General features: G+C 44.0%; 1 protein-coding gene across 2 annotated transcripts; it reads left to right on the plus strand.

Annotated features, from left to right (window-relative positions):
• The first annotated feature begins 34 nt into the window (after window positions 1-34).
• On the plus strand, window positions 35-23,659 carry ZBTB49 (zinc finger and BTB domain containing 49). Of its 2 annotated transcripts, XM_082653723.1 has the most exons (8): window positions 54-167; window positions 5,677-5,847; window positions 7,777-8,879; window positions 11,839-11,885; window positions 17,939-18,012; window positions 19,488-19,570; window positions 19,662-19,823; window positions 22,760-23,659. In XM_082653723.1, exons 2-8 carry the CDS (start codon window positions 5,696-5,698, stop codon window positions 23,422-23,424), a joined length of 2,286 nt encoding a protein of 761 aa, XP_082509849.1. In that variant the 5' UTR covers window positions 54-167; window positions 5,677-5,695; the 3' UTR covers window positions 23,425-23,659. The 2 variants fall into 2 exon arrangements, with proteins under 2 accessions (XP_082509850.1, XP_082509849.1); XM_082653724.1 differs by lacking the exon at window positions 5,677-5,847 and having other exon boundaries at window positions 35-167.

A 23,659-nucleotide genomic window follows, 5' to 3' on the forward strand; every position in this document is an offset into this window, starting at 1 on the left:
TCCTGGCGGAAGTGACGCAACCGGAAGCCGGAGGCGGATCGTGCTGGACGAGGGGGCGTTGTCTGGGTGGTTCGGCTGCCGGCGGAACCCGGCTAGCGGCGCTGAGGGCGGCGGCGGCGGCAAGAGAAGAGAAGGCGGCGGGGCGTGGATCGGCCTCCGAGGGGAAGGTAGGCGCCGGGCCAGGAGGCCGGCCTCTTAAGGGCGTGCGGGTTCGGCGCGGTGGGAGCACCCCGGAACCCACGCTGGGTTCCCGAGGGTCGGGCAGAGCATGGAACCACTGCCGCCCTCGCATCCCCGGGCACCGCGAGGGTCCGTGGAGCTGCCGGATCAGTCGTGTTAACCCGTGGCCGCGCGGTGCTCTGGCTCAGAGACCAAGACCGGTCCGGGGCCTCGAGCGGGGCCCTCCCCTTCGTGCAGCTCCCTCGGCATGGAAACCCCACCCGCGTCCCCTCCCGGCCTCCTCCGGCTAGTCGCTGTCGGCCGCCCGGGCACCGCCCGCGGGAAGAAGCGGGTCCCTCCCCGCCCCGGCTCGCTGCATCACGCTGTAGTTGATAATAGTGCTTAAGACTACAGAGCTCCTAGCCCCCCCCCCCCAGCCCCACTGGCGTAAGACCTCTCCGTGCCTCGGTTCCGCGTCTGTAAAACGGGTGTAATAACGGTTCCTACGTGGTGGGGTTCTTGTAGGATTTCAGGAGTTGGTGAATGTAAAGCACTCAGAGTGCCTACGGCTTAATCGCTTGGCTGCTCTTCGCAGCCCTTAAGACAGGTCGCGCACACAGAGGTGGAGACTAAGTGTGTGTTGCTTCAATGAGTGAATGAAGGTTGAACGGGGTTTGAACAGGGAATTGTGAGAAGCATTAGGCCTAGAGTGGGGCTGTGTGGGTGATAAGGAGGCTTTCTTTCTGGAGGTGAGCAGGGTTGGGAATGGAACAGAGGGTGTATGTGAGGGCTGCTATAACAAAATACCGCAGCCTGGTGGGGACCTTGAACAGTAGACATTTATTTTCTCACAGTTCTGGGAACTAGAAGTCCAAGATCAAGGTGTCAGCAAGATAGTAATCTATACTATCTTGGTATAAATTTGTAGCATTTAGAACAGGAGGATACCTTAGAGATTATCTGACCCAATGGGGGAACCCCTCCACTTTCACAGAGGAAAAAACTGAGGCCCAGAATCTCCATCCATCCTGAAACCATGTATTGAGCACCTACTGTGTCGAAGGCACACTTCTAGGTACCAGAGATACGCTGATCAACAAGACAGAAGATTTTTTTACCTTGTGACAAAGTGAGTTAGCTGAAAATATATAGAGAGCCCCGTGCCTCTTGTATCACAACACAGCGCCTGTGTTGCACGTGTTCATCCTCATGTGTGCTGTGCTGTGCTTTACTTTGGTGCTTATCTCTGGGATCACCTGGATAGTCAGGTATAGGTAGTAGACTGAAGAGGCTACTGACTTATTCCAAGGAAGGCCTTTGAGCTATTGCATGTAACTTGGAGAAGTGGTTAAGCATGTGGACTTTGGAGTCAGATTCCCTGGGTTTAAATCCCAATTCTGTGCCTTATTGATTACCTATTACTTATTAGCTGTGTTTGTCCTCTGTAACTCTGTTCAGGTTATCTATTGCTGTGTGACAAACTATCCCAAAACTTGGTGACTTAAAAACTGTTTTATTTTATCTCACGGTTTTGTGGGTCAGGAATTCAGTCAGGGCCGTGCTGGGTGGTTCTTCAGCTCCACATGTGTGGACTGGGAGTGGTGATCAGCTGGAAGGGCTGGTGTGGAGCATTCATTGTGGCTTTGCTCCCACATCTGGTACCTGGGAAGGAATGGCTGGAAGGCTGGGCTCAGCTGAGACCTTCTCCTGCCCCATGTGCTCTCTCCAGCTGTGTGTCTGACAGTCCTGCTATTGACTCAGGCCTTCTAGAGCCTGTGTCCAAAACGTGGAAGGTGGAAGCTGTCGGCTTGTAGGGCTTGGGCCCAGAAATGGGCACAGCTTTACACCCTTCCTTTTACCTGTTCTGTTGATTAAGGTAGAGGCTGTTCAGATTCAAGGAGACCTAGATCCCACCTCCCCTTGGGAAGAGGGTCAGAGAAGTTGTGGACCTCTTTTATCCACCAAATGCTTCATTGTTCTCGTCTGTAAAATGAGGCTAATAGTATGTAGTATCTATTTTACAGTTATTCTGAGGATTAAATGAGTTAATATGTGTAAAGAGCTTCAAATACTGCCTGGCATAGAGGAAACATTTGATAAATATTTGTTGTTATTGTTACTAGGTACATGATACATTATTATTCATAGCTGTTATTCATAGGACACATAAGAAATACAAGATGCAAATTCGTTTTCTGGAGTTTTTTATAATCTTATTGGAGAGGCACAGGATTGACATCATGAAGCAATTAGAGAACTATATTAAGTAATATAGAATAGTTACAATTTTTATAGTCAAAGTAAACTGTGGAATGGTTCATAACTTTGCATGTCACTTCTCTATAGCTAGAGAATGTCTAATATAGATTCAGAATATTTTCTGTATTTTAACATTTAAGTCTTTGGAGGAAGGTTCTATGTTGTGTTTTTAATGTCCTTTTTCTCATGGGCATAAGAGCATGGGCTCCATCCAGGGTTTAGGAACCAGGAGGTGAGATGATGGGAGATGAGATGTGGAGATTCTGAGTTGAAGGGTCATACGGTTGGAGATGTTCACAGAAAGCTGGACATTTGGAACTGGTGGCTGAAGCTGGAGTTTCAAATTTAGGAATTGTCTGCTCTGAGCAGGTGAAAGCCAAGAATAGATGTGATGGTGATGGGAAAGAGAAGAGGGCCCAGGTGCTGAATCTTAAGGGACATTAACGTGTGGGGGGCTCACAGGGGAAGAAGTGCAGCCTGGAGATGGGACAGATCAGGGACATGGAGAACCGGGAGCCTTCTGGGCAGGAGGAGTTCCACAGTGGAGGTGGGCAGGCTGCACCACCACCTGTTGTGGGAAAGCTTGGGGGGAAGGGACTGAGGGCAGGCCACTGTGGGGAGTCTGTTTCAGCACAGTGAGAAGGGCAGCAGGTTGTAAGGTGAAAAAAGGAGTGGTGAGAAAGTAAAGTAGGGTATGTAGATTGCTCTTTCAAACGTGTGAGAGGGGGGCCCTGTGATGACTAGATATACCTGGGGGAAAGGTTTGTTGTCCTGTTTTGTTTTGTTTTGCTTTTTTCAACACGGGGCCATCTTGGCGTGTTTACAGGGACTGGTGAACCAGTGGAGGACAGAGTGGAGCACTGAAAGGGGTGATGAAGCAGAGTCCTAGAAGGGGAGGAGAAGGGAAGTCAGCTTTGGAAGGAGAAGGCGCGCTTCATCCTTTGAGGTGAAGGGATTGAGGGGGGTGAGCGGGAAATTTGGAATCACAAAAGGAATTTAAAGGCACTCAGGGTATAGTAAGTCATTCATGGAATCAACCTGAGTGAAGTCAGCGTCACAGTCATTTTTATGGAAGAGGGAGACAGACGTGGTGAGAATGAAGAGAATGGAAAGGATTCAGAAGCACTGTTGTGGGGAATGTAGACGGAGTTGAAAAGAAACAAATAGAAAACGTTACTAACCAGCAGCAGAGATCAGCTAGCGTGCATTTTAGTGGTTGAGTATCTGCTGTGTGCCAGGTGAAGGTGGATAAGATGGTACCTTCAGAACTCACGGCAGAGTTGGAGACACAGGTGATAGGACATAATGACAGGGTATCTTACTGAAGTATTTATGCGGTAAGATCGCACAGATGTGACCCCAAAGTCAGACTTGAGGAAGGAACGGTGGGGAAGGGGAAACGTGGCCGGAAAGACTTCAGGAGCAGGTGACAGCTCAGCCAAACCGTGTTCAGAGCGTGGGCGTTATCTGGAAGGTGGGAGAGTCATTTGTCAATAAAGTATTCCCAGGGCAGGAAGTGTCAGAACCAGAGACTTTTGAGGAGAGAGCAAGGCAGAGGTCTGCAGTCCACCTGCTTCAGAATCACCTGGATGCGTACAGTGCAGATGCCTCGGCCCCAGGACTCTGCATTTTAACTGGCTCTCTAGGTGTTCCTTCTAGATAACATGAGTTGAATATTTAATACATTGCCAGGGGCTATATTAAATGTTCACATGGGTTCTCACAATTATCTCAATAACTGTGAGATAGGATGAGGAAAGTAGGACACAGAGAAGTCATTTGCCCAGTCGTATAGCTAGTGAGTAGTGGGCTAGGGGTCCAAAACTGGCCAGGAACACAGCTTGTTTGGGGAGCTGCAGGTAGTTTATTTTGGAGGGCACACCTGGGATTAATAGGAAGTAAACCTAATAATAATAATAATAACAATAATAACAATAATAGAAGTAGAGGCCATGTTAAAAAGATTTTGCCTTCATGGTTTAGTGACTTCTTCAGTAATGCTTATGTATTGAGAATGAAAGCAAAGAAAGCAGGTAATGGCTTTTTAGTTTTTACCACCAAACTGCCATTTTAACTTCCATAGTCTCACCTCAGTCTGACTCCATTTCTCCCCACTGTTCCTCTTCCAAACACCATCTCTTACTAGACTGAGCTCCTCATCATCAGAGCCCGTGTCTTAACTCATGAAGTATCTAGCTCAGACTGTTTGTCTTCATTGTCGTGTACTTGTGTGTGTGTTTCCTCCCCTAGAATGTAAGCTTCAGGAGGGTGGGGACCTGGGGTGTTTTGCTTACCGCTGTAGCCCTTGAGCCTGGCACAGAGGAGTCAGTAAGTAGATGATGAGTGATGAAATTTTCTGTATCCATATAATGGCTTCCGTCTCATTCAGAGTCAAAGTCAAGGTTCTTAAAAGGCCCTGCAAGGCTCTACGTGGTCTGGCCCTCTGCTTGTCCTTCCCCTCCCTGCCTCTTCCTTCCCCCTGGTGTCAGGTCCTCCCTCTCCCTTGGCTTCAGCTGCCCACTCAGCTCTGGCTCACACTTCATGATTGCCAGTGTTTCTGTTCCAGGAGCCCCGGCTCATTCCCGTTCCTTCCTCAGGTCTCTGCTAAAGTAGCGCCTTGTCAGAGAGGCTGGAGGGACGAATGGATGGAGGTGCTGCCTTGCGGTACCTCTCTTATTGCCGTCTTATGGTGTGTGTTCATTTATTTTGGCTTGTGTCTTATCTCCCCAAATAGGCTCGTAATTTTCCTCAACTTCTACTTCAGTGCCCCATATACAGCTGCTCAATAAGTATTGATTTCATCTTATCCAGTTGGCCATTTTCCAACCTCATAAGTGTTTATATATGTATATTTTTTCATTGAAGTAATCTAGGTAGAAATGAGAGACGTGCATGTAGTATTAGCATGGTCATATTCTGGATTTGCACTGCCAAATATGGTGACTGTTTAAGTATAAATTACATTACATGTTCAGTTCCTCGGTCGTACTCACCACATTCCCAGTGTTCAGCGGCCCTGTGTGGCTCACGGCTGCTGTATTGAGCAGTGCAGATAAGGAACATGTCCATCATTGCTGATGGTTCTGTTGAACAGCGTTGGTCTAGATGCTTCAGAAGCTATGTTTTTTGCTCGTTTTTTTAAACTGTTGTGACAGGGAATCATGACAGTGAAGCACAGGTCAGCCACTGGGTTTGGGTGCCATTTGATTTCTGGTGATGGCATCAGGAATCACAACTTATCCATGTCCTTTGTCCTAGGTCTCCTGGATGGTGGAGCATGGACCCAGTTGCTACTCACAGCTGCCATCTCCTCCAGCAGCTGCACGAGCAGCGTATTCAAGGCCTGCTTTGTGACTGTATGTTGGTGGTGAAAGGAGTCTGCTTTAAAGCACATAAGAATGTTCTAGCAGCTTTCAGCCAGTACTTTAGGTACATATTTTAGACTTTGTTCTTCCAATTGTACGGAGAGAAAGCTCTTCTAGAATGGAACTATTTTGACTAAATTTTATTTTCTCCTTGGATTTCACTCTCCTTATCTTTTGTAGCACATTGTGGGTTTTTTGCTTTTGTATTGAATATTTAGAGTAACCTGAGAGGGAAAGAGCCTTTTAACTAAAATATATTTGGGGCACTTGAAACTATTTTGGCACTTTGTCTTTGATTTTAATAGTTCCAATTAACGTCCGTCTTCTGTATACATTTCTTATCCTTTCAGAATAAAAAGATTGAGAAATAGAATTTCTGGTAAGAACATTTCTTTGATAAGAAATCAGAGAGCATTCTATACGCTATTTTTTTTTAATTAAAACATTTTAGTTTTTGTTTCTCATTTGACTATTCTAAGTAAACAGGTTTGAACTCAGTTTACTTACCCCTGTAATCATTTTTGCCTCAGTGAAAGATTTACTTATAAATAATAATATCAAGCGATAGTATTTCATTTATTTTTAACATTAGATTATGTATTCTACATACATTTTCTGATTAACTAGATTTATCTCTCTTTAAGCACTAAAGCTTCTTTTTCAGTACCTTTTTTCCCCTAAAATTCATACTATTTTATTGCTCTAGTAAACAACATATGGAAAAGGATTTACTCATTCCTTGATAATCCGGAATCATCAAATTAAATCCCAGCTGTCATATATGCTACAAGTTGTATTATAGTGGATTGGCTCACTGAGGTAGGCAGCACTTTTTGCCCGTGTGCAAAATGGTCCCCTACTTGGTCTTTGCTTGTTCTGTTTTCATAGAACAGTTAGGTTTAGATGTTGTGATACATTGGCTATTTTGAGTTTTCCCCACTCTACTTCTGATATGTACTTTCCTTAAGTACATATTAGAACAGAACTGAAGGCTGTTTGGGGGATGCAGGTGATTGCATTTGATAAAAAGTCTTTAACAAACTTGCAAGACAATTTACCTGACTCAACTTGGTAGTTTTACATGCGACAAATTCATTCACCAGTGAACTTGACTTGTGCCCAGAACAAAGTGCCTGGGCTTTATGGTGCCTTTTCCCCCCATTAACTTATAGGGCTCTCTCACTGCTGGTTTATGGACCATTGGGTTGCTGAGAAACATCTGACAGCCAGATAAATTACCACTTAAAAAATGAGTATCTGTCAAGTACCTAGAGTAGTCAGATTCCTAGAGACAGAAAGCAGAATGGTGGTTTCCAGGGGCTGAGGGGATGGGGATAATGGGAGTTATTGTTTCACAGGTATAGAGTTTCTGTTTGGGATGTTGAAAAGGTCCTGGAAATGGTTAGTAGTGATGGTTGTACAACAACGTGAATGTACTTAATGCCACTGAATTTATCGTATGAACCATAGTCAAGTGTTTGACATTATGTGTATTTTGCCACAATTAACAAATTGAAATTTTAAAAAATTAGTGTATATCTAGGGTTGGTTTATTATAGCTATTTTTATTTTCAGATGTTTTTAAGACATATGGAAATATTTTTGTATGTGTTTTATGGTCTGAGATATGTACTTTGTCAGACTAAACACAAAATATTGAAAAATGTGTGTTCTTTAGTTTCTATACTCTGCAATTAGTATTACATTTAGATAATTGCATTTTGAAAAAAAGAACAATGAGTATATTTCAAAATTTTATGTTGAGATTTCCTTGGAAGTTTGGATATTCAACACACTAATTCAGTGCGTCCGAGTTGCTTTATTGGATGGCTTGCCAAAACCTTTTAAAGGATTAAAGCATACTTAATTTTAAAATCTTGGCATTTATAGAAGGATGGTAATTTTGAATATTAACATGGATATTATTTATAAAAAAAGCTATCAGAATGTATGAACTGTTAACACTGTAAGCAGATATCCTTTCTTTTATCAGGAGCCTCTTTCAGAATTCTTCAGGTCAGAAGAATGATGTTTTTCACTTGGATATTAAAAATGTAAGCGGCATCGGGCAGATCCTGGACTTCATGTACACATCGCATCTGGATCTTAACCAGGACAATATACAAGTCATGCTGGACACGGCACAGTGTTTGCAAGTTCAGAATGTTCTGAATCTGTGTCACACATTCTTAAAGTCAGCCGGTGTAGACCAGCCACCCGGCCTGCCTTGTCACAGTACATTCTCCCTGCAAAGTGCTTTGACTCCTGACGCTAATTGTGTTATCAGTGAAAACTACGCCCCTCATTTGCTGCAGGAGTGCTCAGCAGGTGTTCAGCAGGGTAGAGTTGTGGATGAATCACATTCTCATGCCCCACCCTCAGTTGGTCTTCATACTTCCACAGCTGAAACCTCAAAACAAGCCCCTGATACGTTAGATGGCAGCTGCACAGAACTGCCTTTCAAACAGCCAAACTATTACTACAAGCTCAGAAACTTGTACAGTAAGCAGTACTATAAACAAGCCACCTGTCCCAGTCATGAGAGAATAATCAAGCAGCCTTTCACTTTCAGCACATCCTCAGACCTTCATGCCGCGGAACACCAGCCCTGTGCTGTTGGTCACGCCGAGTGTGTCCTGGAGTCCTCCGAGCACTTGCCTTCCAACTTCCTGGCCCAGCCTTTGAGTGAACCTACCCCAGACCCTGAGCCAGACCACACAAGCCAACAACCTACCAGACAGATGAGGCTCAAGAAGGCCATTCACCTTAAGAAGCTAAATTTCTTAAAGTCACAGAAATCTGCAGAGCAGACATCTGAACCCAAATCAGATGACAGGTTAACCAAGAGGATAGAATCTGCCAGTGACCATAGTGTAGAGAAAGTTAACAGCCAAAGTGCTGAAGAAAAAGAAAGTGAAGAACTCATCAGTTCTGAGAATTTTAATTGCATGAATGAGATGGAGAGGCCCGAAGACACTGCGGCCCTGGAAGACCAATCCCAGACACTTCAGTCACAGAGACAGTATGCGTGTGAATTGTGTGGAAAACCTTTTAAACATCCCAGCAATTTGGAGCTTCACAAACGGTCTCATACAGGTACACTGATTCGGTCCCCGCAGGCAGAAGGAAAGGAAATAATGCAGACGATCAGACACCACTGCCTGCTCCTGTTTTTGTAAGAAGTTTTGCTATTGCTTGATGACGTCATTGATATTTACCCCAAAAAATCAAAGAGTGTTAGCTATTTTTTATTTTATACTTTTGGTGATGCCTTTTAAAGAATAATCTTCATTTCTGTAAATGCTTTCATAGAACCAGTTTAAAAGAATGGTACACGTTTCATTTTAACTTTAATTGCGGTTGTATATGGGAAACTTTCCATCTCTACAGTATGGCAGATTATTTTGATGCACTCAGATTTTCAAATTAATTCTAAAACAGATAAGCAATATTTAGTTCTCTCTTTAGAATTAGATTGTTTATTTTTTAAAAGCCTAAGGTAGGTTAATTCAGACTGAAGTAATTTAGTTTGAGTAATCCTGAAAGCTTTGGAAGGTAATTTGAATATCAGGTTTAAAAAATTGTGATTTGGGAGGCAGGAGGCAAACTTTTTAATAAGGATCAGCTTTAACCATTTGATATTTTCAAGTGAAAATCCTTCCATCTGAACATTGAATTTTCAAAGTTTTGTTACCTTAATTCATACCTTAGTTCATGTAATTCATACCTCCCCTTTCCAAAATGTTTATTTTTTCCAAAAGCTTTAAAAGAAAGTGTTACACAGTATGTGTACATTATGTAATATAATACATATATATTACTTTCCTTCCTGCATTTAAGCATGATGACTCTAGTACACATTACAAATTAATGGCAATTATCTTAGAGGCATGAGAAGGAATATGTTATAGGATGCTTCTAAAGTAACTGCTTTTCAAGGTACTTGTGTAATTGTGACCATTGATGTGATGTCCTGTTATCACTTTTGATTCCCTGTTTGCTTAGGTGTTTACTACCTCATTGCACTGTTGAGACTGAATTAATATTTATGAAAGCCCTTTATAAATTTTGGTGTATTTGAATATAAGATGCTATCATTATTATTACTCCATATGAAGACAGTATCATTGACTCAGTTTTGCCCTGTAAAAACTTAATTCAGGTCATTCTGTAATTTTCTGGAGCCTAATGATCACTATAATTTTTATTTGAGAAACTTACCTATTTAGCTTTAAAGGAAACAAGAATTGTTTATTCTGCAAGAACATCTTTGGTTAATAGTAGTCATACAGTTATATGGCACAGCTGCTTCCTGGGACATAAATATATTGAGAAGGGCAGCAGTTCTCAAAGTATGATCTGGGGAACCCTTTCAGGGGGTCATTGAGGCCAAAACTATTTGTATCATAATGTAGGATGCTCCTTGCCTTTTCCTTCTCCTTCTCCCACAAGTGTACAGTGGAGTCGGCTAAAGGCTGCAGGATCTGTGATGAGGCCTTCACTCTGGAGGCCAGTGAAAAATGTCTAGTCGTGTGTTTCAAAAATCACTCAGTTTTGATTTCTAATATGGACTATACTGCCAAATATGGCCCATGTGAACAAAAGCTCTTAGGGTCCTCAGTTGTTAAGAGCGTAAAGAGGTCCTGAGAACAAAAAGTTTTGAGAACCACTGGAGTAGGGTTGTTAACCCTGGTCACTTGAGAGTCTTAGGAACTAGTGATCTCTTTTTTCAGACTCTCATATCTCATAGGGCGGACTTTAACGTAACATCTATTATCCCTTAACTTCAGACATAAATGTAGTACAAAATACAGCATCCATATGATTATAATTACAGTTGACCCTCGAACAACGCAGGGCTGAGGGGCACTGACCCTCTGAGCAGTTGAAAATCCTAGTCTAACTTATAGTTGGTCCTCCATGTACTGGTTCCGCCACATCTGCAGACTCAGCCAACTTCCATCATGTAGTACTGTAATATTTACTACTGAAAAAAATCCATGTATGAGTGGACCTGTGCAGTTAAAACCCTGTTGTCCAAGGGTCAACTGTACTTGGGGTCAGAAGCTCCCCCCTTATCCTTGAGGAAGCCATTAAATAGTTTTTAGGAAAAGATCAAAATAAAAGTACCTTAGCAGAAGCCCATAAAGCTGGCACACCCCAGCAATACAGTAGGAAGGGAAACATTTGTGTTATTTTTTTAAAAGGCTCTTAATGAAAGCACTTGATTTGAGGGGAGTGGGAAAAATGGAAGGTTCTTGGTCTTAACAGTCTGTTTATTAGGGTTCTAGAGGTGTTAAAGGCAGTACCTGAAGTATGTTTTTAAACAGATTATTTTCTAGAGACTGTCTTCAGAATTGCTGTGGTTTCTTTGTAGTAGAGTCCATTCTTTCCATCTATTCTGTACCAAACTGTAATTATTCAGAGTTGCTGAAGTCGGGGCCAAACAGTCAGCAGGGGAACATGTCTCATCATGGAATCTTCTTTTCCCCTGTCAGCACGTTGCAACCAAGGCTGAAAGGCAGTGGGGAGGGGATTTTTCCCATCACACTTTCAGGAGATCCCGCTCTGCTTTGGGCTGTCCCAGGTTCATACCTCATGTGGTGTGAATGAGTCACCCTGGTTCTGTTAGGAATCGGTGGTCATTGCAGGAGTCAGGCTGAGGACGGGTGACCAGGTTCATGCTGTTCAGCCAGAAAACTCACATTTGATTTTCAACTGAAGGAAAAGTATGTGTCCAAAGCCTAAATATGGTTTGAATGCAGATAAATACGTTTGATTTCAACACAGGTGTAAATTTGGAGAACAGTTTAATTTTTTAGAGAAAAGTAAATATAGATTTCACTTTTATCATCTCTGCCTGTCATCTAAGGGCGCGAGAGATGATGAGGATGAGGACAGAGGCTCCCGTTTTCATAGTCTGTTGATAAAGTATGTAATGCTGTGGTTTGGAAAGTGGGACAAAAGAGACAGCTTAAACATTTTACACAGAAAACTATCCTGCAGATGTTACCCATGGTTTTACAAGTTGTTGTTTTGTTTTGTTTTGTTTTAGGTGAGAAACCTTTTGAATGTAACATTTGTGGGAAACATTTCTCTCAGGTGGGAATTCTTTTATTTATTGTTAATAATTGGAAACCTGAAACCCAGTGTTTATTTTTATTACAGATAAGACATACTTTTGGACTTGGGAGAGAAGCCTCTGATGATATCTGTAACTTAAAAGACTTCAGACTAAATCAAGAAAAAAATAATTTTCAAGAAAAGAAATTTCTAGTTCATTGGGCGGAAAATACCATTTTTTATAAGTGTGTGAACTCTCATAATACCTTTTTCCCCCATTAAGGATGGGTCCATTTCTAGTATATTTCTTTTCCTCCACAAGTGATATAAACCATATTGAACACCACTTGGGGGCTGCACGTTGTGCTGGGCTAGATCCAAGACAAATGTCCTTATTCTTACTGAGACACTAGGTGTTAGGATGTTGGAGAAAAGACCAAACACATTTCATTCCCTGCTTTCACTACCATTGCACATGTATTCTCTCACTCAGCCGGCATGTGTTGTGTCCTCCTGTGGGCTCTGTACTGATCTGGGCACTAGACGTAGAGAAACCTAGAGATTGAATGTTCTAAAGAAAATTTTGAACATGATAGAATGGCTGTGGGATCCTGCTTTTCCTTCTGAAATGGAAGGTAACTCTTCCCTTGCCACGTGCCGGGCATTGGCATTCCAGAAGCTTCTCGCAGGGTCCCAGTGCACAGTCCTGCAGAGGAAGCAGTCACCCCACAACTGTTTTTTACACACGCATGCTAATCCTGGAGTAACAGCATGTGCAAATGCTGTCTTGCTGGGGAAGGACCTTGGGGCTGGGCCTCAACGGAGGACTCGAGCCCTCTATTGTGGAGAGAGCGGGGCAGCGTGGCCCCGCAGAGCACGGCAACAGCAGGAGTGCGGCCCCTGCTTTTGTCACATCCCCACGGAGCCGGCTCTTCCAGTTTACCCTTCATCAGTCTCCCACACACCCAGACCTGCCATCTAATTACTTCTCACTCTTCCTACTGGCTGCAAGCAGTGATTCACCTCATCCTAACGTGTTCCTGTGTATTACTAGTCCAGGCAGGGTCCGTGCACCCACCAAGTGTTCAGTGAGCTGCTGCTGAACTGAGTGGAGGGGTCGTTGCTCTACCTGCCTCTCTCGTTGAGGCCTGTGCTTCTTCCTACCAGCCTCACCTGGGGGTCAGAGCTTGGCCTCTAGAGCCAGACAGTCTGGATTTGGATCCAGCCTCTGGTTTACTGCTCTGACCTTGGACAAACTACCTAACCATTTGGCACTCAGCTTTCTTATCTATAGAGCAAGGGTGTGAGACCCTTGACCCCCATGGTGTGTGAGGAGTCAGTGAGTTCATAAGATGATTAGCATCTCACCTGGCTCATGGTGAGTCCTCAGGACACGTCACTAGTCCCTCTCCTGTTGCCATTGCCTCCCTTCTCTCTCTGTCCTCTCTGCTCTTGTAGACCAGTCTTCCTAAGGTGCACTTTCTCCACCCCCCATCCCACCATTTTAACCTTTCTAGTTTTGGTGTAGTGGGAAAGCGTAAAACCTGGATTAATGACCGTTAATAGTTAGCAATCTCTACTCTGGGCCTCATTTTTCTAATTCTTAAAAATAGGGATAATACCACCTCATGGGACTATTAGAATTAAATGAAAAAATGGACATGAAAGTCCTTTATACGTTTACGTTGTGATAACAATTTAGGTTCTCTCCTTTTCTTGCTTGGAACCCTTCCTTGACTCTTCAGTGCTAACCAAATAAAGTGTACCCAGGCATTCAAGCATCGAATCTGCCTTCGGCCTTCTCTCCTGGCGTTAATGCCGGGCTCACCCTCAGAGATTCTGACTCTGTTGGTTGGGGCTGGGGCTTGAGTGTTGGTACTTTTTAATACAGTGGTTTGGATGGCAGCCCTGTCCACTGCTTCAGACCTTGTCCTACACTTTCCCTCTCGAGTCCCACCAAGGGCAGCCCTGTCAGATAAACGTTACAGAAATCCTCTTCTGTGTTGGTGTCTCTATGTTTACCAGATTTTTATGACTGTAAAGTTATGTATAATAATAGTTTACAGATGTATATCACTGTTTTATTTCATAATGAAGTAACAAAATTTTTGTGAATAAGCTCTGCCATGTGCTAGGGCACAAAGACAAGTAAAGGCTTCAAGGAGCTTTGCGGTTAGAGGAAGAAACAGTTGTATAAACTGATAAAGCACAATGAAACGCTGCAAGTGCCGTGACACTTGTATAGGCAACGGTATGAAGAGGAGAGTAGTCATTTCTACCTGAAAGCTGGCGGGGGCGGGGTGGGCACTGAAGACGGAGTCATTGATCAGCCTAGAGTCTCTGGCATTCCAGGTGGAGAGAGCAGTGGTGGCGTTTACACACGAATACTCAGTAACCTGTCCTTCATTTCTCATACGAACTGGAATACCTGTGGTTACAATGGACTGGAAATATTTTCCTTTCTGGAAGATTTAGAAAACAGACCTACCAATAAGAATTAATCTTTTATGCTGTGTAGTATTTCGCAGTGTTAGTCTTTTTTTAAAAAAAAAAGGTCAGCCACAACCTTAATTATGAGTCAGCAAGCAGTTTGAGACCTCAGCTTTAAAACGCTGTGATACGCCTGGATTGTGACAACAAACTATGCACGTATTAATATAATTCTGGACACTGTACGGGCCTGGATCTCAGCAAGTAAGAGTCACGCAGTACTTTAGAGTATGAATGAGGCTCCATTTGGAGCCACGTGTCTCCCGTGTGGAGGAGAACCTGGGCCATTTGATGCATCCAGGGGAGAAAACTAAGATAGTGACAGGTCTGGAGTGCCTGTCACATGAGAAACAGGAAAAGGGAAACAGTGTATTTAGCTGTCTTTGGGGAGAGGAATGGAGTTGCTTTGTCTCTCCAAGGAGGCAGAATAGAAACACTGAGCAGCTGCTGCAGAAGGACAGGTTCTAAGAGGCTCGGTGCCCTCCCAGCAGCTCCTGTGTCGTGTCCAGGGCATGACTGACGGGATACAGCATCCCGTAGGAGGCTGCTTAGACACATTCCAGGGCAGTGATGTGGCCCGATGCCAGGGGTGGCAAAGTTTCATCCCATCCATGGTGAAAATGCAAAAAATAAGAATATTTTAATGAACTTTTCTTAAATTTTTAAATTTTCAGCTCTGAGGTGATATTTCCCACATTTTCAGTGTTAAATATCCTTTTATCAATATAATGATCATTGTTCTTTAGGTGATATCTCAGTGTTTATCTCCATATTTTTTTTTGTTTTGTTTCAAAGTCTTAAAACTTCTGAACTAGATTACTTTTAAGATCTGAGTTCTCTTTCTCTGAAGTTTTACGGTTCTCTATTTTTTTATATAAACAATCAGCAGCCACTAGAAGAGTACTCTGCCGGAGAATCTCTGCCTGGTTTGATCATGTTTAAATACTGAGTTTCAGGTACCTATTAGAAAGAGTTTATTTTTTAAACTGCTCAACAAATCAGGTGTTAACTTCTTTTCTACAACAGAGTTTTTCACTTCAAAATTCTGACAACTCCATCCTAATTTAAAATGGTATCCACTTAGAAAGGGTGGAACTTCCTTTTGTGCAGATATTTTTCAGCCCAACAGCAGCACAAGCTTTTGAGTCCACAGACGAAGCTGAATTAGAATATTCCATCCCAGCTATGGGGGCTGAGGCTGCTTCCCTCCCAGAGCCTCTGTTTACTTCCTGTAATGTGTGAATTATACTTTATGAGGACATTGTGACGACTCACTGAAACACTATTTGCAACTGCTTAGCAAAGTGTTCCATTCATAGTAAACTCTTCATAAATGAGGGCTACTAGTATTAGCACTTACTGGAGTTTTCATGGATCCAACTATAGATTATTTCTAAGATGTGTAATAAAGCATAGCAAAGTTTACCAAAAATAAATACTCTTGACTAAAGGGCAAATAATCTGGGCCCCACTGTGCTATGTAATTCGGTATAAATTATCTGAATGCATTATTGGATGTTTTTGCCTGAATGTTTCCATTATTTAATCTACTTTTATACCATTTATCAGACTAATTTGTGCTCCTTTATTTGGGGGAATGATAATTACTTTCATTAGACATGTCCAGTATTAAATAGCTAAGGAAACATCTTAAAGTTTATTTTACTGTTGTGTACTATAATATTAAGTGGAAGATCATTCAGTTTGAAAACAAGTAATTGTTTACTTTGAAAACCAAAGTAATTGTTTACTTGTTTACTTTGAAAATAAGTAATTGTTACGCTTTATTTAAAAAAGAAAGATGCAGCATTGCTAAGAATCAAATCAGAATGCATTTCAATCATAATACATAGTTTACAAAATAACTTGAAACAAGAGGGATCTAATTTAACTGTTGAGCAGATGGTGCTATTCAAATTGTTATTTAAATGAAAAGCTTTTCTGAAATTTGGAAATGACTGATTTAAAGCCCTCAGTGGTGCATTATCTCCACTCCAGTGAACTGGTTCCTGTATGGCAAAGTGACTGCTTGTCATACTGAATTCAGCACAAGCTAGTTTATTCACAGAAACTTGCACGCACTCATGTAAGACAAGAGTTTAAACTCAGACAAACTAATACTAATTTCTGGCCTACCATGTAACTAGAGCAACTAATTTATTTATCTGAATCTCAGTTTTACACCTAGAAAACAGAGATAATAATACCAATTTCTAAGAGTAATTTAGTTATACTGTACTTGTAAAGGCCTGAGTAGACCAAATATCTATTGCTGTTGACATTTGCTGTTTTATTACTGTTATTAATAGTCATTCAGTTAAAAGCTGGGTATTTCCCAGTGTTTTGCCAGATTCTTTCTCTTTGGTTATCTAAAATAAACAAGTTTTTTCCTAAGCTATATTTATCATATTCTGAAATGTAGTCTCTAACTTAGTGTTTCCCAGAGTCTGATAGACATAAAGAATCTTCTGTGTTATATAACATAAAATCTACAGACAACATTCTTTATACCTGTCCACGGGTTCAGAACCACCTTCAAACCTATAACCATGAACTATCTTTGCATTTCGTTTAAAATATACATAGCAAATTTGTAAATTTACATAGCCAAGTTTGTGAGTTGGATATTACTGTTCATTCTCTTTTTTTGGCTAATTTTGTGCATAAGGCCTGCAACATTATTACCTTTAGATATAGTCATCCTGCTCAGTGTTTTTTTGTAAGAGAACACTATAAAAAAATTAAGTTGGGAAATGACAGATTGAGAGTATTATATTATAACAATGGAAGACTGTGTTTCCAAATCCTAATTTGAAACATTTGCCAGTAGCTTTTGTAATATCTGAGGCATTTGCAGGTTTAATTTCACTGTACTTTAGGCAATTTAATATTGATTTCCTGTTGATTAGTACATGGAAATCTATTTTGTGATCTCCATTTAAATCAGTTATTCTTCGTAAAGCCCTGCTAGTTTCAGAGATTAGAAACGTAAAAGGCCTGCAGCTGAAGGACTACTGTGAATCTCCTGATTTGCTTTTTTGCATGAAGGTGAAAATGACCAACCTGTCAGGCAGAACAACTGTACCGCCAAGAAGAAATACTTTTTGGAAATGTCTTACTTTCTTTATAAACAAAAGCTGTTTTTCAGGAAGAAACAGTGAATACTGAAATAACCAAGTACAAGTGCTACCTTTTTTCCAAATGATGTTGCATATAGGTGGTCCAGGTTTTAAAAAAAAAAATGAAATAAAATACATCAAGAGCTGTTTACAACACAAGCTTAGTGACCCCTAAAGCAGCCTCCACAGTGTGTCGGGCCCATTTTAGAGGGGTGTGACACCGTGGATGGACCAGGGGCTGGCGTGGAGCAGAGCTGAGAGGCTCCCCTGTTCAGCTCACTGCTGGGCGGGGCTGCTCCTGACTCAGAACCAGGCCGCACCTTGATCTCCTTGCATGTGGCTGCGTCTGAGTCGTGCATCCGGAGTCTTCATTTGGAAGTTGGACTGGAACCTGGCTAAATCTGCCAGTTTTCCTTTTGAATTTATGTGCTCTTAAAATTTTTTTTTCACTATTGGCATGTTTTTTCTTTTCCTTTTTTACAGGCGGGTAATTTGCAGACTCACTTACGTCGGCATTCTGGGGAGAAACCATACATCTGCGAGATCTGCGGGAAGAGGTCAGTGCTGGGTTCGTTCATTCACACGTCAGGAGCAGTCTTGGCATCTCTGAGCCGCGTAGGGGCTCACTGTCACTCAGGAACACAGTAAAGCCAAACCCTCTGGCTTTTCTTGTGACACACATGAGAATAGCAAAAAGAAATGGAAATGTTAATTAAAGGAAAGAGAATCTAGGACACAAGTCTTAGGAAATGGGATTTTACATGAAACAAAATTATGCTAAAATTTCCATTCATTCCAAAAATGTGTGTTAAAATAGATGACTGGCCCCCACGGAGGTGACTGTCTGGTAGGGGTAATGAGACTCGCAGCCTGAATGCCTGGAATCAGGAGAGGAGGTGGTAGGAGGCACCCCAGCTGCGCACCCAGACCTGTGAAGGGCCGAGAGTTCAGCAACAGGAAGGCGTGGCAAGCCTGAGGGCTGGGGAGGCCTTGGACTTGGAAAGTGAGGCTTGACTTGGTGACAGTCTCCCTCTGGAGGTGGAGAGCAGTATGAGAGATGGTCCCTCCTCTGGGCACACCGGCCTGCAGCGTGGACTCCCCGCCCCTCACTGGGGGTGTTTGTCGGGAGTCCACATAGTCTATGGTCTATTGGTTGGTCATTCTAGGACAGCAGGCAACAACCAGGACTATACCAGTCACACAGTGTTTTCTTCATTCGTTTAACCAGTCATTCATTCAGCATTTATTAGTCACCTACTGTGTGCTAAATGCTGTGTTGGGCACATACAGATTCTCGGCCCCTGATAAGTTCGTACTCAGGAGTTGGGGGCGGGGTGGGATGGGCATAGGACAGCTATAGTCACAGTCCTCTGCTAGGATGGGACAGCACTCTTGATTCGGTTCCAGGAAGACAGTTACCTTTGCAGATGGTAGAAAACAAAGAAGTGAAAGCTACCTAGCCTGACATGTCTCCCTTTCTGCCATAGCTGCCTGAACACCCAGGTTTAGTGCCCAGGTCACATGTACTGCCTGTTTGAGGCGCCTCTTAGCATAAGCCCCCTGCTGCTTCGCTTGGGGTCCCTGTTTTGCAGGATGTTTTAAATGTGAGCCTTCTGAGCTCCATGCATTTAAAATCATGTCTTTATGCAACACCTTCCCCCAAATGCAACCTCTTATCCTGCTATCGAGTGTGGTGGGAAGGAAAGAGCATAGAGCTTCATACTGGGGGTTGGGTTGGAGTTACTCCCCAAGCCAACTTAGTGATCACCTCTGAAGAAGAAAGGTTAGTGAAAGTAGGTAAGAAAAAATGTTGTAGAAACAAAACACTTGGATCATTTTCTACTTTCCTTTAAAAAGAGAAAAAAAGTAAACTTTTGTTTTTTTTAAACCTCTGAAATGAAATCAGGCCACTCCTCATCACATTCCGAAGTAATAGAGGGAGCAGCTCATCTCCTCCCTCAGCGACTTGCAATTAGAAAGATTTGCAGTGACGTAGAAAGGCTGTTAATTGAATTTCCAAATTGCATTACAGGTTTGCAGCCTCTGGTGATGTCCAGCGTCACATCATTATTCACTCAGGAGAAAAACCACACTTGTGTGACATCTGTGGTCGAGGTATAGCTGAGGGTTTCCCTTTTCTTCCTTGAAAATTTCTGATTAAAATGTTTTCAGCCCTTCAATTTAACCCCTGTTGTGGTCTCTCTAGGGTTCAGTAACTTCAGTAATTTGAAGGAGCACAAAAAGACACACACGGCTGATAAAGTCTTCACCTGTGATGAGTGTGGAAAGTCTTTTAACATGCAGAGGAAGTTGGTAAAGCATAGAGTTCGGCACACGGGTGAGCGGCCTTACAGCTGCTCTGCCTGTGGTAAGTTCCTGCCCACTGCAGACCTGTGGTCACCTGGTCATCCCTGTGGGGAGGGCACCGGGGTCTGTGTCCACTCCATCCTGGGCTGTTAGGGGTCTCAGATAAGTCGTCCCTGTTTTCATGGGTGAAATGGAAGTGATGCTGTTTCTTAACCACCTTGGTCCTCTGATTCGTCTGCATTTGTGTAGCAGACATTTACTGAGTGTCTTCAAGGTATCAGGAACTGTCCTGGGTGCTCCAGTTACAGAGATGACTGATACTGAGTCCCAGGTGCCCTGTGCTCCTGGTCTGGGCCCGTGGAGGGTTGGCAGTTGGAAAAGCGGGGGAGAGCGTGGGGTGCAACAGCAGGGGCTAGAGCATGGTGGCCTGCTGGGGCCTCGGGGGCACACGGTAGGCTCAAGAGGGAGGGCTTCTTGAGATCATATTGTGTATCATGAAGTAAAGGTCGTTTCTATGGCATTTGACGCTTCAGAAAAGTCATCAGGAAGGAAATGGAAGGCTGGCAGCTCTCAGTTTCCAGGCACATCACTGCACAGATGAGGAAACTAGGATTGCAAGTTAGGTCGCCTGGTACCTGTGATAACAGAGTGTTGGAACCTCTGAAGAACTGGGAGGGCCTGTATGCATGTGTGGTGCAGCTGTGCACATGTGCACACATGTGCCCCTGACAATGTGGATTGAATCGCGGGCAAACGAGTGAATAACCATTTTTACGATTACCTGTTTAGAACAAATAGGAAAAATGCTCAGAGTCAGGCTGTGGGGAGCCTGGAATTGGGGCATCCTCGGAGTGGCTTGTTCTAGTTGTGGTTGGTATCTAAATTAGGGCAGGACGCGTGGGATGTAACCAAAGGGAGGCAGCTTTGTTTGTATCTCCCACTTACACTGTGTACAGATCTCCTGGACACCAATGTCGGCAGCTCCATTACTATTAAAGGGTAAAATTGCATCACTTTAAATCACAAATGCAGTCTCAAATCACTAGTTTAAAATGTCAGTTCTAAATTATTATTACAACTGTGAACTTGATTTCAGGTTCACTCTTCTCTTCCTTCCCCAGCCAGGCCTGCTGCTGGCTAAGACCCTGTAGAGAAAGCAGTGCAGCAGGACCCTCTCTTCCCCCCACTTCGTTTCCACCCCTCCAGCCACTCACTGACCATGGTTTCTGACCCTAACAAGGTCAGCTTTCAGGGAAAGGGGGAGGGAGAAAGGGAGCAGGAATGGTCTTTCATGACAGGTTCAAAGCTTTATAACACCTTTATTGAGATAAATCCCGTACTATAAAATCTAGCCATTTAAAGTGAACGGTTCAGCGGTTTGGGTGTATTCAGTGTTGTGCTACCCTCACCACCATGTAATCTTAGAACCTTTTCCTCACCCTAAAAAAGAAACCCCACACCCATTAGCAGTCACTCCCCATCCCCTCCCGCCAACCCGAGGTAACCCTTAATCTACTCTCGGTCCCTATAGATTTGCCTGTTGCAGACATTTCATATAAATGGAAACATGTAATACGTGATCTTTTGTAACTGACTTCATTTCACTTAGCAAATCTACTCTGAGCATTCATGTACATGTTTATGTGTGGATGTATGTTTTCATTTTCTTGGATTCAAAAGACAGTTTCCGTTTTAAGGTGGCTTCCCATTCTGAGCTTTGCTGAGTTTAAAGCTTGGTCCTCTCTCTGCCCCTTCCTTCCCTCCTTCCCCCGTCCCTGTCCCTGTCCCTGTCTCTCCAGCATTTCATGCTTCTTCTAAAGACAGCCTTCCCTTCCACTCTGTCCTCCTTCCCCAGCACTCAGCTGTACTTTTCCGAGATGGAAAGGTGCATTTTCTTTCAGCGGGACTTCCTTTAGTGCTTGGTTTTGTAAAAGCAGTTTCCTCCGAGGAGACTTTCTCTGTTGGCACCCCGACGCCTCTCTAGGCAGTCCTCTTAGGCCCCAGGCTGGCTCATTTCCCATCTGGGGACATACTCACATTCCGTGCTCTGGGGGATTGCAGGCCCACACCTGGAGGCAAGCGCTGCCCCACCGTGACCTCCTGATGGACACACATCGAGCCTGGCTGCCCTGTCTTGACTTGAGGGCAGAGGGGAGACCCCTCCCATATCCCCTGCCTCGCTGGGAACTCTACTGTGGCTGAAGTTTATACACGTTAAGGACCCTGAAAATAGTTAACACCTTTTGCCTACTAATTCCACTACTGAGAATTTATCTTAAGGAAACAATGAAAAGAAAGATGTTAGTCGAACCTCAGGTATAGTAGCAAACAGCTGGAAGCAGCCCAGATAGCCCACTGTTGCTTGACCAGGGCTGGATAGCTGAGAATTCAAATATAATGACATAAGAATAAGTGAAAAGTTCTAAAATATGTGTCCATGTAAATTGTGTAGTTTGTTTCAGACCTTGGTAAATGTGTTATGACTTCTATAAGGATATTTATTGGTTTTTCTCTTCCGATCTTCTAACCTACTCTCATGACGGGACTAGATCCCCTACCTCTAGCTTATACCCAGAGAAAGGAAATAGGACCTGGAGAAGGATGCGTAAAATTATGTTAAAAGCTGAATACATAAGTACCTTCAGAAAAGATGCTTCTAAACTATAGATTGGCTGTGTTAGATTTGTGAAAATCTGAACAAAACTGATGCGGTTTCCCAGTGTGGGCGTTTGGGGCAGGCGCCCAGGCCCACCCAGCGAGTACTCCTGTGCAGGGAGACGGGGCTCCAGAGCCCTCGCACGAGACGCCCAGACCAAGGCTGCAGGTTGGAGGGGCTACAGCCGGAGAAGAGTGGAAGAGTCTGGAATCAGAGCGAGCAGGTGACAGCAGGGCTCAGCTGAGTTCACATGGAAGCAGAGTCCTTTGGGGTTTAGCAGGGGTGGAGGGGACTCCTTCCAGAATGTTCTCCTCTGAAAAGATCCCTTTTTCTTCTTCCAGGAAAATGTTTCGGAGGATCCGGCGACCTCCGCAGGCACGTCCGCACTCACACAGGGGAGAAGCCGTACACGTGTGACATCTGCAACAAGTGCTTCACCCGCTCTGCCGTGCTCCGGCGGCACAAGAAGATGCACTGCAGGGCTGATGACCAGGGGCAGGACGCTCTGGAGGAGCTCACGCAGGCCATCGAGACCTCGGACCTGGAGAAATCTCAGAGCTCGGATTCTTTTTCTCAGGACGTGTCCTTGACTTTGATGCCCGTGTCTGTTAAAATCCCCGTCCACCCAGTGGAAGAAGACTCAGTGGCAGAATTTGACGGCCACTGTAAGTTCCGGTCCCTGGTTCAGTCTCACGGAGCAAGTGAGCAGGAGAAGCTCAGCTTGGGTCCCCTCAAGCTCGCCAAGCCTCATGTGCCGCAGGCGCAGCACCAGGCCTACAGCTACTCGGGCGTGGAGGCCTCGGCTGGCACGGAGCCGCTGCAAGCCGACGGTATGGCCGCGATCCGCTCGTCCCTGGCTGCCCTGGACCATCACTGCGCCGACCCCCTGGGCAGCCGCGCGTCTGCCCCTGGGTACAGGAACTCGGAGGGACAGTTCTTCTCCAGCATGACCCTCTGGGGGCTGGCGATGAAGACGCTGCAGAATGAAAGCGAGCTGGACCAGTGAGGTCCTCTGTCAGCAGCTCAGCATCAGAGGCGGCTTTAGCCCGAGAGGCTAGACTCTGTCCCTCCTGACAGGGGGTGGTCGTCGGAAGTGCCTTGAGCTCAGCGTGTGGGAAGAAAGGCCTCCTGGCACATCGTGGAAGTGGACGAGGGACTGAACAAGCCTTGTGCCCCAGAAGGCTTGAGAGACCGTCTCCCAGACGTGGTGTGAACTGCGTGTAACTACTGTACATTTTGGT

This window comes from Grampus griseus (assembly GCF_964374135.1).
Source record: "Grampus griseus genome assembly, chromosome: 4".
NCBI classification, from domain to species: Eukaryota; Metazoa; Chordata; class Mammalia; order Artiodactyla; family Delphinidae; genus Grampus; species Grampus griseus.